The 12,720-nt window shown below is 37.7% G+C and overlaps 2 protein-coding genes across 2 annotated transcripts; one reads left to right on the plus strand and one right to left on the minus strand.

Annotated features, from left to right (window-relative positions):
- Positions 1-1,571: 1,571 nt before the first annotated feature.
- LOC127509284 (retinal cone rhodopsin-sensitive cGMP 3',5'-cyclic phosphodiesterase subunit gamma-like) lies at positions 1,572-4,556 on the plus strand. The gene is made up of 4 exons (XM_051887874.1): positions 1,572-1,728; positions 3,499-3,666; positions 3,753-3,793; positions 3,896-4,556. The coding sequence occupies exons 1-4, from the start codon at positions 1,661-1,663 to the stop codon at positions 3,970-3,972; spliced, it is 354 nt and encodes a 117-aa protein (XP_051743834.1). The 5' UTR covers positions 1,572-1,660; the 3' UTR covers positions 3,973-4,556.
- Positions 4,557-7,386: 2,830 nt separating this feature from the next.
- Positions 7,387-12,155, minus strand: LOC127509260 (tetraspanin-10). Its single transcript, XM_051887844.1, has 3 exons — positions 11,832-12,155; positions 10,149-10,771; positions 7,387-8,247 (listed from the first exon to the last, which is right to left on the minus strand). Exons 1-3 carry the CDS (start codon positions 11,922-11,924, stop codon positions 7,917-7,919), a joined length of 1,047 nt encoding a protein of 348 aa, XP_051743804.1. The 5' UTR covers positions 11,925-12,155; the 3' UTR covers positions 7,387-7,916.
- Positions 12,156-12,720: the final 565 nt, after the last annotated feature.

Below are 12,720 nucleotides of genomic sequence, written 5' to 3' on the forward strand. Positions count from 1 at the left end.
CTGTCATTGTGGGAGTCCTCATGGATTTTGAGAGAATGGATAGGAGCACCAGCCACACTTCCGCCATCCAGCCCCTATCAGGTGAGTGGATCCTCTGGCTCCCCCTCCAGCTACTGTTCCTGTCACTCCACCACGGCCCGTCACCCTGACTACTCTGCCTTGTGTTCTCCCTCCCTCAGGTCCACCTGGAACCATCGGCCCTACGGCCCCACTGAGCTCCCTCGATCCTCCGTCTCCACCTTGGTGGGACGTCGCCTCATCTATGCCACGGACTTGCAAGCCTTCCTCTGCACTCCGTTTCCCCACCCCAATGGCTCCGTCTGGCTCTACTCTCCCTCCGGCTCCACCTCGGCCCTCAGTCGCTCTGGCTCCACCTCAGCCCTCTGGTACCCTGGTTCCCCCTCAAATGGTCATTGTTCTGGCTCCGTCGCAGTCTCCAGGACCAACGGTGTTGCCCTGTTCCATCTGCTCACTGTCTGAGCCCAGGGCTCCACGACCTTTGTCTCCACTGAGGGCTTCTCCACCACAGCTCCTCACTTCCTCCATGCCACTGTGGGCAGACATATGCGGACCACCCGATGACAAAAATAATGTCATGCGGACGGTGCTAATAATATTTTAAAATTATTTTATTGCTCAAGTACAAGTAATAGTCATGCCTGCCTTGCAAACACTAATTATTTGTATCATTGTATCATGAAATAAATTTTACATTATAGTTCATGAAATTGATTGTCTGCTGTGGTGTGGCACATTGTGATTTATAAACATACATTGAAATTAGCTCTCGTCTCTAAGAGGTGTATAAAATGTATACCACAAATGTACAGATATGCTATAAAATGTATTTCCTATTTTAGTCATCCATTTTTGGCCGTGTAAGTTTAGAAGGGAACGATACTGGTACTTGAGTTAGTGTTGTGTGTGTTTGCTCAGTTTGGAGATGTTAATCTTTTCTCTGAATGGATGGAGATGTGGAGATTATCTGACAGACTGCTGATCAAACTGAAGCCAGGACTCACAGCACACATGGGACGCCTGGACAGGTGATTCAAAAATACTGTTGCATAAGTAGAAGATCAGGATCATCACACCGGACGTGTCATGTGTGTGAATACGTGAGCTGCTGACAGTTCTGTGTGCATAAACAAAATTGGTGATGTGAGCATTTTGATGTGACTCCTGCAGGCCTGTTTATCCATTTTAAAGTTAAGATAAAGTGAATATCTTTAATGTCATGGCATATCTTGACAGACATTTTAAGCAATGTTCTATTTAATTATTCTAATTCACAATTGTTTTAAGTCAAATTATTAAGCTGATAATATAATATGTAAAGAAAAAAATGTTTTCTTAAAAAATATATCCAACAAATTAGAAATTAGTCTTAAGACTAAAAGTATACATAATATAAAATGTAAAAATAAACAAACCCTGAAGCAAAAACAATAAGTCCCTAATTAAAATTAACCAAACCCTCTGTGTCTAATTTAATACTGCATGAACTATGGAAAACAAACAGGATTAATCTCATATCTGTGGATGTTGCCTCATCGAACCTTTTAAGGGTTGATGACAGCTGAAATGTTTTGGAAAGAGGATGGGCCGTCATGTGCAGGAATAATCATCTTATGATGCTCAGAACAATATAAGAGCTGATATGAGCACGTGTGTTGACAGAGAGCCGCATCCTGACCACCTCAACACATACAGACAAACGACCAGCAGGTGAGTACATCTGGTTTAAAAACACAATATCTAGAATGGAAAAAAAGACTAGTAATGTTTTAGTTATGTGAAAGTTTCAGTTATAGCTAATGGTTATGCTAATATGAATTATATGTGTTGGCATATATTGATATATATATTAATATATACTATAGTGACAACAAAAAGTATTTGGATATTTAAGTCACCTAAAATATCTGAATGTCATTGTTGGGGCACTGATTTTAAAGAAAGACAACACAAGCACACCTTATAATAAAAAGAATGTTATTGTTGGTTGGTGTGGATTCCAATATAGTTATTGTTATCGTATTTGGTGTTTTAGTGTCTTTTTTCGTGGTGTTGACTGTTTGTATCTTTTATATTTTTATTTTATGTGTGTACAGCACTTTGATAAACACTTGCTGTTTTAAAAAAGTGCTTTATAAATAAACTTTGACTTGACTTGACTTGACTTTGAGCCAGTGGTGTCAAAATCAGCTCCATTGTTGTGCAGAAGGCAGCGGCACTCCCTGGACTAGTTCTTAAGACATTCTTATTATCTTTCTATGTTTATGCAACTGGCCCCTGCCTGGAAGTTTCTAGTAATCCTGAAGACCTTTATTAGCTGGTTCAGGAGTGTTTAATCAGGGTGGGAGTTTGACTGGTGTGAACGATCCTTTAATACAGTGGTTTTCGATCCTGGTCCTGGGGAACCACCACTCTGCACATTTTGTATGTCTCTCTTATCTGACACACTTATTTCAGTTCATGTAGCTGTGTCCTAACCAGTTGATGATCTGAATAAGGAAGATATTCAGATAAATGTAGAGTTTTGTATGTGTCCCTAAATAAGGGAAACATACAAAATGTGCAGAGCGGTGGGTCCCCAGGACCAGGATTGAAAAATGCGAACTACACCTAGGTGAACTTGAAGAGAACTGAATTTATACACATCCACTAGAATTTCCAAAACAGTGATTTAAAAAACATTGAGCAAAAATGACAAAGACAATTTAGTGACAAAAGATACTGCAGCATTTGAGTTTTTTTTTTTTTTTTTTTTTTTAATTCAGACATTTAAAGCATGTCTTACATGTCCATATACGTTTGGTGCCATTGTTTCAACTGCAGCTGAGAAAATAATGTGATGGATGTTTTGAACTCATTTCCTGTATAACTGCACACGAGCAATGAACTCTTATGTGCTTCAGCTTATAAAAGGAAGAGTCTGACATCAAGCAAATTCTGCTTATGTGCACTGACCTTCATCTAATGAGATTAACTGAGAAACCCTCTGGACAGCAGATTAGAGGGGCTTGATCATTGTAAGGGGGATTAAATGAACCTCGTTCATTATTACATGCACCAAGTCTGAACACTGACAGCCCAGAGATTTATGATTATTATTATACACAGTCTATTATCTGGTCAGAACAGGTGATCTATAGGTCATCTTTATAAACGGTGTCCAATTCCCATTTGGGTTATAAGAATATGAATCTTTAATCATTATTAAACTTTAGTGAATTATATATATATAATCTTTTTTCATTTTTAATTACTTAAATTATTTAAAATGACCATATGTATTTCATATGTATATTAATATGTTTTTATTTCATTTTTTGTTATGTCATTGAGTATGAAGTGTGCTGTATAAACAATATTGCTTCTACTGAAATAACAGAAAGTTTTGCTTGTTTATTTGCCAACTTTTGAATGCCAAATAAATGTAATCATAATCTTGTCTCATCCCCTCAATCTCTTACCGATCATCATCAAATTCAGTGCACAGTACTTGCCATTGGTTTCCATTGTGGTTATGGAGGTCTCAAAGCCTAAAGCGAGCAGCAAGGGTGCGACACGTGCCACGGCGCCCGGCAGTGGCCAGCCCAAGTTCAAACAGAGGTCAACACGACAGTTCAAGAGCAAACCCCCCAAAAAGGGTGTCATTGGGTACAACTACTATTAATGCCTTTCAATTTCCTCTTGGATGGATCTGCATGTTGTATCTGTCTTAATATTAATGTTATTATTCTCAGATTTGGTGAAGAAATTCCTGGAATGGAAGGGTTGGGAACTGGTATGTACAATTTTGAGTCAAAAAGTATTATTAAATATTATATACTCAAGTCATTCCAGACTTTGAGATTATGTGCATGTGTAATCATATTCTCTCTCACAGACTTTAACGTGATCTGTCCGTGGGAGGCATACAGTCACCTGGAGTTACATGAGCTGGCCCAGTATGGCATTATATGAGGTCACTTCCTGTTCCCGCATCCCACTGAATCAGCAACCAGTGGATGATCATGACAACAACATCCTGCACCTTAATATGCCATTTAAATATTCATATTAGCATTATGTCTTCAGTAGAAGTTTGGTTAGTCATTTATGGACAATTTACAACACCGTTTGTAAGTAACTAACTGGAATTAGTTAATCTACCTCTTCAAACTAACATTTCCTGTAAAACTAGATTTCACTTGTCGCCAATGCTAATTTCTTTTTCCTCTTTTTTACTTCATTATTTTACATATTAGTGTTGTCATATTGACACATAAACTGCATTTTAGGTGCCACTTCTTGCTTTTACTTCCACATTACTCTGCAAACATCAATGTACAAAATGTAGCAGCAGCTGGATCTTTTTAATGACAGATGTTTATGTTTTCATTTTGTCAAGTTGCAAAATTTGTGTCTTGTACAAAAATGAGTTTGGGTGCTGTGGGGTCTCGGCATCTGCCCATAGTGCGAGTACTGGGAGCAGCTCTCTGTGAGAGCCCGGCCCAGTTTATTGGCCTTATGATGCTGGAGAACCATACAAGAATGGGTCCAATTCATTCCCGGCAGCACAGAAAGGTTTTTGACATCAAATAAAGCTTGATTGTTTTCATACTTTTCAACAATCTGTCTGAGTAATTCCTCAACTGCTGGTCAGATATAAACTGAAACATTATATGCACAATATGCAGTCTGTAACATAGCCAAAAGCAGGATGTGGTTTCACATTTTTGAGTAAATCAAAACACTTCAATCACCATTTAAAATGTTTCAGTGTCTATATGCAATTCAATTACGTGACTAGAGTTTATATAGTTTTTGGGGCTATACAGCAGAAACACAGTTTAAATGATGTTTTATTAACAAAATTCGGGAGGAGCCACATTCAAATAATCAGACTAATCACCACATCATTTCAGCCAGCTGTCAATAATCAGTAATCAACATATCTACCCAATTAGCATGAGTGAAGACCTATATATATACACACAAACACAGTCGACTCCCCTATATTCATCGACAGTGTTTTCCAGCATCCCTCCGCCACCCCGTCTCCTCACACTCACCTGGTTACTTCCTAACCAGAAATACGGGGGGAGTACTCTGGGTTCGGGCCAAATACCGAGCTCGGAGCCCTTTCCTCGGACAGCACGCCAAATACGCATACTATTAGGCATACTATTTATTATCTGATTATTTGTAAGTGTGAACTCGTGAAATATGAAAGCGCAGGTCTAGGCCAACGCGCGGTCCAGTTGAACACGTGCTTTTGCTTTATTTTGTAGATAACAAACCTCAAGAGGGCGATAGAGTTACATTCAAATGTCTATGCTGTTAAACTGGATGTGTCGATACTCGGGTAAGTTGCCATAAAACCGATGAAATAATCTAATAATTGTATATTACTGAATTTAATATAACTTTTGAATTTGAATTTGAAAGTATGTAATGTCCAGTTTTCAGAAGAAGTCAGTTCTCTTTATATCTTAAGAAAGAGCGACGTTTAGGACACGTTGTTTTTATTGGTGCATGCGCTCTGTCACTACCGCAAGCGTTGCGTGCGCCTGCTGTTTTCGAAACATTAACGAGCAAATTAACAATTAGAGCCTTAGTTAAAGAATCATACATGTAAAATTATTTTATTAAATTAAAACTGTATATTGTACAAAATAAACAAGAACTCAAAGCACATTCACAATTACGCTTCACTTGTCAACAGTTGACATTAAAGGGTTAGTTCACTCAAAAATGAAATTTCTGTCATTAATTACTCACCCTCATGTCGTCCCAAACCCGTAAGACCTTCATTCATCTTCAGAACACAAATTAAGATATTTTTGATGAAATCTGATTGTTTCTGAACTACACACTGGCAGCAATGTCATTGCATTTTTTGAGGTCCAGAAAGGTATTAAAGACATTATAAATAGTAAACATGACTACAGTCTACATGACGAACCTGGCTCAGTATTGGTTGAAGCTGTTCACGTGAGCAGCACAATGCATGGGTGTGATGCTGACGCAGGAGCCGGCCAATAATGAGTCGACATTTGAACATAGAACCTGGAAGCGCCGCAATGTAAATAATGTATGAGAATGATAGGGGAGAGACGAATTTAAGGCGAGACACCCCAGGTGAATAGGGGGGAAAAAAATAACTAATAGATATAATCATACTTCCCCAGCTGATTGATTATATTAAAAATTGCAAACATTATTTGTATTAAAAGTTTCCTAAAATGTTATGTTTAAATATGCAAAGGATGCATTATCTAATTAAATATGCGCTAATTTGCATACATTTCTAGAAAAAAAATCTGAATATTGGATGACGTCAGGTTTAAAAAATTTTCATTTAATTTTTTGGACATATTAAAATAAGGTTTTTACAGAGGGAATTTTGGACATCTCTTTTTATCACTCCATAAATGAGAAAATACTATCAACAGCCAGAAAAAAATATATATTTTCACCATTTTTTTAGGAGTAAAATGTTGTATAAAAACAGGCAAATTATATATCAACAAATTCCGCTGTAAAAACCTTCAGAATATAGATAGGAATAAAACTGTAAAGTTTGGTGTATATAAGTTCTGCTGAAGTGGAGATTTCTGACTCAAAGCAGGAGAAAAAACTCATTTTGAGAAAACGGCCTTTAAAGATATTTACTGGAATTGAAATCTATAGATGCAAATAGATAAAGTGCTATAAAATATACACTTAAAAGTGTGTTTTGGATGTTTTCTTTCCACCAGTCCGGAAAAACACTTTATGAAAAGCCAAAAAGTGCAAAATCTCAAAATTGACAGGTGCCTGAAAAAACAGTGTTTTTGCCTGTAGTGTCTCCCCTTAAATAAAGTCGTTATTTTTGTTTTGTTGTTGCGCACAAAAAGTATTCTCGTCGCTTCATAACATTAAGGTTGAACCACTGTAGTTATGTGGACCATAGGCGGCAATTTATGTTTCTGCCGGTGGGTGCCACACTCCACCTTCTCATTGCTCTCATTGCATGAATTATATTTGGTGGTATTTTTTTCCGTTCGATGGTGCGTTTGATGAATTCATTGCACAAAAGTTATTTGTGTCTTGTGAAGAGAAATGCTCGAGCATTACATAGATGCGCTCTCGCGTTGCAATAATGCACTCTCAGCATGTCAATAAAATAATAACATCATAGAAACTGCTTCAAATGAACTATAACAATGAAAACAAAGCTGTGTCTGAAAGCTGCAATCGATTTTCATTGGTTAAAATAAAATGAATGAAAAAATCTTGTATTTTTCCTTGGATGCTCGACCATTTCCGTGGGTGCTCAAGCCCAAGGAATATTTTAATTCCTTCTGGACCTCAAAAGATGCAATGATGTTGCTGCCAGTGTGTAGTTTTCATCAAAAATATCTTAATTTGTGTTCCGAAGATGAATGAAGGTCTTACGGGTTTGGGACGACATGTGGGTGAGTAATTAATGACATAAGTTTCATTTTTGGGTGCAATAACACTTTAAGTTGACTGATGTTAACCTGATAATGTTCACTATAGAGCGGCTTGGGGCACCTTAGTGTTACGTTATAAATTGCACTTTAAGACATTTCGAAATGTGATAATATTCAAAAAGCTTGCGTAGGTAGAAACTCTGTTTGCGTATGTGTGTAGAGCATGAGATTTGGTCATTTAAACAACTACCAACTAAGAATAGGTATTTTATGAAAACATTCACAAACAAACAATGAAAACCAATATGAACCTTGTAATGCCTTTAAGATTTTACATGCTATCATAAAATTCCTAGACTATTTGTCTCCAGAATAAACAGCTTAACATCTCCAGATGCCAGATGAAATGAATTCATTAAATCCAGGCTGGTTCAGAATCCCTATGGCATAATATCCTGTTATTGAAAACATCCATTTATTGTCCATTTATTGCAGTGATTGTAAGTACACATCATGCTGAGCTCTGTTCCAACGAATCTTCTGTATCAGATGTGTCGTTATAAACAGAGTGAGAATCTGGACCCCCAGCAGAATTATGACTACTGTGACAATCACTCCACCGTTGTGCTCAATCCAGCGGGAGATGCTGCCCAAACAGCCGCCCAGGAAGATCACACTCTGAGCGGAGAACTCATCCAGCTGTTGGGCGCCCACTCCACACTGGGTGTTCCACACCGTCCCGTTCTCTAGGGGATCTACACAGCATGAAGAGGGCACTCCGCAAGCCTGGATCCCTGGAGCCGAACAGTTGAAATACCTGTGCCAGAGAAATGGATACTGGTGAGACTCACTCAACTGGATTTGCAACATTTTACATGATGCTTTTGAGTTCAAAGATGGGGCCCATCAACTGTTAGTGACCGACGTTCTTCAAAATATCTTCTTACGGAAACCCTAAAGGGACATGGTGGTGTAAAAAAAAAATATAAGAAAAATAATAGGTCAATACTTTGCGTATGTTTTGCGTTCACCTGAGAAACTGTGGTCGACTTGAGGTTAAATGATGACAGAATTTTCATTTTCGGGTGAACTATCCCTTTAATGCAAAAATAAGAAGGCCTACATGTTTACTTTTTGGAAATTGTGAGTGAAACATGTCGTTTCCAGACCGATAGAATTGTATATGCTTGCTAAGGTGTTCTTAGTGGTGTTTAGCATAGCGTGTTGCTGTGTGGGTTCGTGCAAAACTTGATGTCATGAAGCTAGGCTAGAGTGTTGTGATATGGTTTCTAAAGGAATTGTGAGTGGATTTAGTGCATTTCTATGTGGTTGCTAGATGATTGCTTACTAGCTCAGGTCAGAAGGGTTTATGCAAAATGACTGCGATGACTTCAGAAGATGCAACATCTGGATCAACACGCACATTCACATTCTATAAATCCTAATTATTGTTAATATGTAATTCATTTTTCCAGGAGCTCTTTGCTTCTACCTCCAATTACATTGCTAACAGTGATTGTATGTTAATCGCCTAAATTATTACATTATTAGCTAACTGCAGTCTCCAAATTGTAATGTTGACATGCATTCTCTGTAAAGCTGCTTTGAAACGATATGTATCGTGAAAAGCGCTATACAAAATAAATGTGAATGCAAAACTTAATTTAATGATGCTAGGGTGTAGCTATGTGGTTGCTAAGGGATTATGAGTGTTTTTAGTGCATTTCTCTGTGAATGCTAGGTTTTCTCTGGGTTGGTCTAGACAGGTTAACTTGATGTCATGATGCTAGGGTGTTGCTATGTGGTTGCTAAGGGATTCCAAGTGGTTTTTAGTGCATTTTTGGTGCTAGATGATTGCTTACTAGCCCAGGTCAAAATGGTTTATGCAAAACTTGATGTAATGATGCTAGGGCGTTGCTATGTGGTTACTAAGGGATTCCAAGTGGTTTAAGTGCATTTCCAGGTGGTTGCTTAGACTAGGTCAAAAAGGTTAATGCAAAAATTGATGCTATGATGCTAGGGTGTTGCTAGGTGGTTCCTATGGGATTCTAAATTGGATTTTAGTGCATTTCTGGGTGGTTTCAACTCTATGATACTTACTAGCCTATGTCAAAAGGGTTCATGCAAAACTTGATGTATTGATGCTAGGGTGTTGCTATGTGGTTGCCAAGGGATTCTGAGTGGTTTTTAGGGCATCACATGTGGTTGCTAGGTGGTTGTTTACTAGCCCAAGTCTTTCTGATATTCTGGTCCCTCCTTCAGTGTTTATAGGATTTTCTCTGTTTTATCACCCAACAAGCATAAAGTTCCTTAATAAAGTAAAAGTATTCAACTCTTTAGCAGATTGCATGATATGAGGAAATGTGTTCAGAGAATGTATGTTAATGAAATAGTACACACTTCGACTTTAAACTCCCTTCAGTAGGCCCTTACTTTTTTCAATAATGGGTAATCGTAATTGGCATTGCTAAATGAGGATTGTGATATGATCAAATGAAATATACTGGAAAGCATGTATGGGACAATTATACAAAAAGTGTAAGTAAGATCAAGAACAACAAGCAGGAGAAAGCCAACTTCAAACTATGACTCCAGAGCGCATAAATGCTGGAGAGGCTCTTTATTGCAAATTAGGTTGTATAAAGTTTGGACTACTGCAGTGTTGGAAACTCTAATGATATCTGCCCCTCTCTCAATTCCCACTCATTTTGCACTCACACATTGATTTCCCAGTCTCTGTAGGTATCTGCCCCACAGCACTGCAGGCCCGTCTGGATCTCATCAGTGATGAACCTCAGGTCCAGGTCGTCCTGGTACCGCACCATGGCGGCCAACATGCCAGAGCGCAAGTACTCCACAATCTGGCCTTGCAGGCTGTAAACTATGACCGCCGCCAGAACCTGCACCACCACCAGGAGCAGCACGGCGGCTGAGAAGGTCCGAAGAAGGCACATGTTCTCCCGCAGCGCCCCCACGCATCCCGTCAGGCTCAGCAGTGCGAGGACCAAACCAAGAAACGCAAAGAGCAGCATGGGGTCCGTGCCGATACCGCTGATCTTCTCCTGAGCGAAGGACTCTTTATTGATCAGGCCCCATAGGCCTACTACTAGCGTGACCAGACCCAGGACAGTGAAGAGCAGGTTGCTCGTGATGAGGAGATACTTCAGAATATAGTCGCTCCAACTGGATGGACTGGGAACACGGGAAGTGAAGACATTCCAAGATGAAGCTCTGGTTGACCTTTCATGGCTGGATAAACTCGAGCTGGTCTGACTTCCTGAACTGTCATGCGTTCCTAGATACGAGACAGCTGAGGTACCTTCTGATTTTTTTACGTCTCCCTGATGATGGTATAAGAAGTAGAAAGTAAAAATGAATTTGGTCAGTTGAATACCCTAAGAGTACCCACATTTAAATCTACTCTAAAAAGTACAAATTTTCCAAAAAAGTTTACGCAAAGTAAATGTAACGAAGTAAATGTACTTCGTTACTACCCACCTCTGCCTAAGAGTGTTTGGGCCAGATTCACGAAACGGTGTCAGTGCATTAAAAATAATAATAATATTAATTTATTATTATTATTAACTATTATAGTTTAATCAATCACTCTTGGTCAGTTGAATATTCTCAGATAGTTTGGACCAAATTTACAGTTTCAGTGCACTAATATAATAATAATAATAATAATAATAATAGCAGCTTATTTAGCATTGTTAGTTTTACACTAACAGTTATAATAATAATATATAATATTGATAACTGTTCTTATTAATGCACTGAAACTGTTAAGTAAATTTGGCCCAAACTGATCAAGAGTGTTTGATTAAACTATTTGGAAATATTATTAATAATAATAATAATCATTATTACTGAAAAATCAATTATCAATAATATAAATTATTATTATAATATATAAAGGTTTGTGTAATAATAATGAAAATTAGGTTGTTATTATTATTTGTTATTATTAATGGTAATAAATAATTATAGTTTTTAATAGAATTAGAATTAGAAAAATAATTAGAACTATTATTGTAAATAAAAGTAATAATAATTATTTTTATTATTATAATTTTTTATAATTAAGTTACTATTATTAATTATTATATCAAAATAGTTTAATCAAACATTATTGCCACTCTCAGTTTGCTGCTAAATAGTGTATTGCAGGTAATCCTGCCTTAAACTCGCACCATTGGTTGAACCAGAAGTGATGTTACTCAAATGAGCAGAAATATGTTTTTACTCTTTGATTTGTATAATATCTTTAAAGAATTGCTGCTAAAACAATGTAGGCAGTGTGTGCTAATAAACAATGCTTAGCAGGCACAAAAGTACAATCAATTGGCAAATGTAGCAATTAAAAATTCAAAGACAATATACAGAAAGGAGTCACACTACCTTTGGTATTAGAGGTTTGTTCTCTCCATTTTGGAAGTGATTCCTCTGCTCCCAGAAAAAGAAAAATCTCCCAAAAGACGGAAACCACCCCATACCTCCCAAATACCGGGAGTGGACGCGTTATGTCCTCCAGAGCACTCAGAGATGGATGCTGGTCGGCTGAGGGGTAGAGAAGGGAGCGAGTTTGAGTGGGCCACGGCACAGCATTCCAGCATCATGTGAGAGTCACAGTACTGAGGATTAGAGGGTCAGGGTTTGAACCGGCCCTGAAGGCTCAACTAGACAGCGTGCAGCTCACATGAAAGACTAAATGCTTTAGCAAGATTGTTCACTGCTCCACAACTCAGACTCAGTAAAGCTTATAAAACCCCTCTGTAAAGCTTTGCAGTGTAAATTTTCAGTAATTAACTGGCAGCAGCTTCACCTACTGTTGTATTTACAGTTTCAGTTTTTTACTGTTAAAAATGTCCTGTAATTTATCTGTAAAATGCTGGCAGCACAGTTGTACTAAATTAAAACTTGTTTATTTACTTAATTTGCAGAAGAAACTGACTGCCATAAAATGGCCAATTGCCATTTAAGGTTATAAACTAATATAGCATATTAAATCTGTGAACTAATTTCATTTCAATTGTCCAAGAAAAATATTTAAAGTAAACCAATTTTTTTTTAAATCATTAAAACATCAATTTAACTTGTTAATTAATTAGCAAACAGCTCATCACTGCATCAGCAACTACACAGTTACTGCTTTTAAAGAAAGCAACATGCAGCATAACATCAGTGTTTCAAATCACAAACAATCCTAAAATGATTTGTTGCCGGCAATCTGCCTCAGCAATCCACCCAAAGACTGTACACACTGAGGCAATAGGTGATAGAGCCTTGG

This window comes from Ctenopharyngodon idella, chromosome 3, assembly GCF_019924925.1.
Source record: "Ctenopharyngodon idella isolate HZGC_01 chromosome 3, HZGC01, whole genome shotgun sequence".
In the NCBI taxonomy this organism is placed as follows: Eukaryota; Metazoa; Chordata; class Actinopteri; order Cypriniformes; family Xenocyprididae; genus Ctenopharyngodon; species Ctenopharyngodon idella.

Bases quoted from the DNA above. Each gene is read 5' to 3' on its own strand.
- LOC127509284 (XM_051887874.1), top strand. From the start codon at position 1,661: ATGAGCACGTGTGTTGACAGAGAGCCGCATCCTGACCACCTCAACACA. The intron at 1,729-3,498 runs GTGAGTACATCT...CATCAAATTCAG, and splicing joins TACAGACAAACGACCAGCAG to TGCACAGTACTTGCCATTGG. The intron at 3,794-3,895 runs GTATGTACAATT...TCTCTCTCACAG, and splicing joins AATGGAAGGGTTGGGAACTG to ACTTTAACGTGATCTGTCCG.
- LOC127509260 (XM_051887844.1), bottom strand. From the start codon at position 11,924: ATGGGGTGGTTTCCGTCTTTTGGGAGATTTTTCTTTTTCTGGGAGCAG. The intron at 10,772-11,831 runs GTAGTGTGACTC...TACCATCATCAG, and splicing joins ACAAACCTCTAATACCAAAG to GGAGACGTAAAAAAATCAGA. The intron at 8,248-10,148 runs GTGAGTGCAAAA...TCTCTGGCACAG, and splicing joins AGAGACTGGGAAATCAATGT to GTATTTCAACTGTTCGGCTC.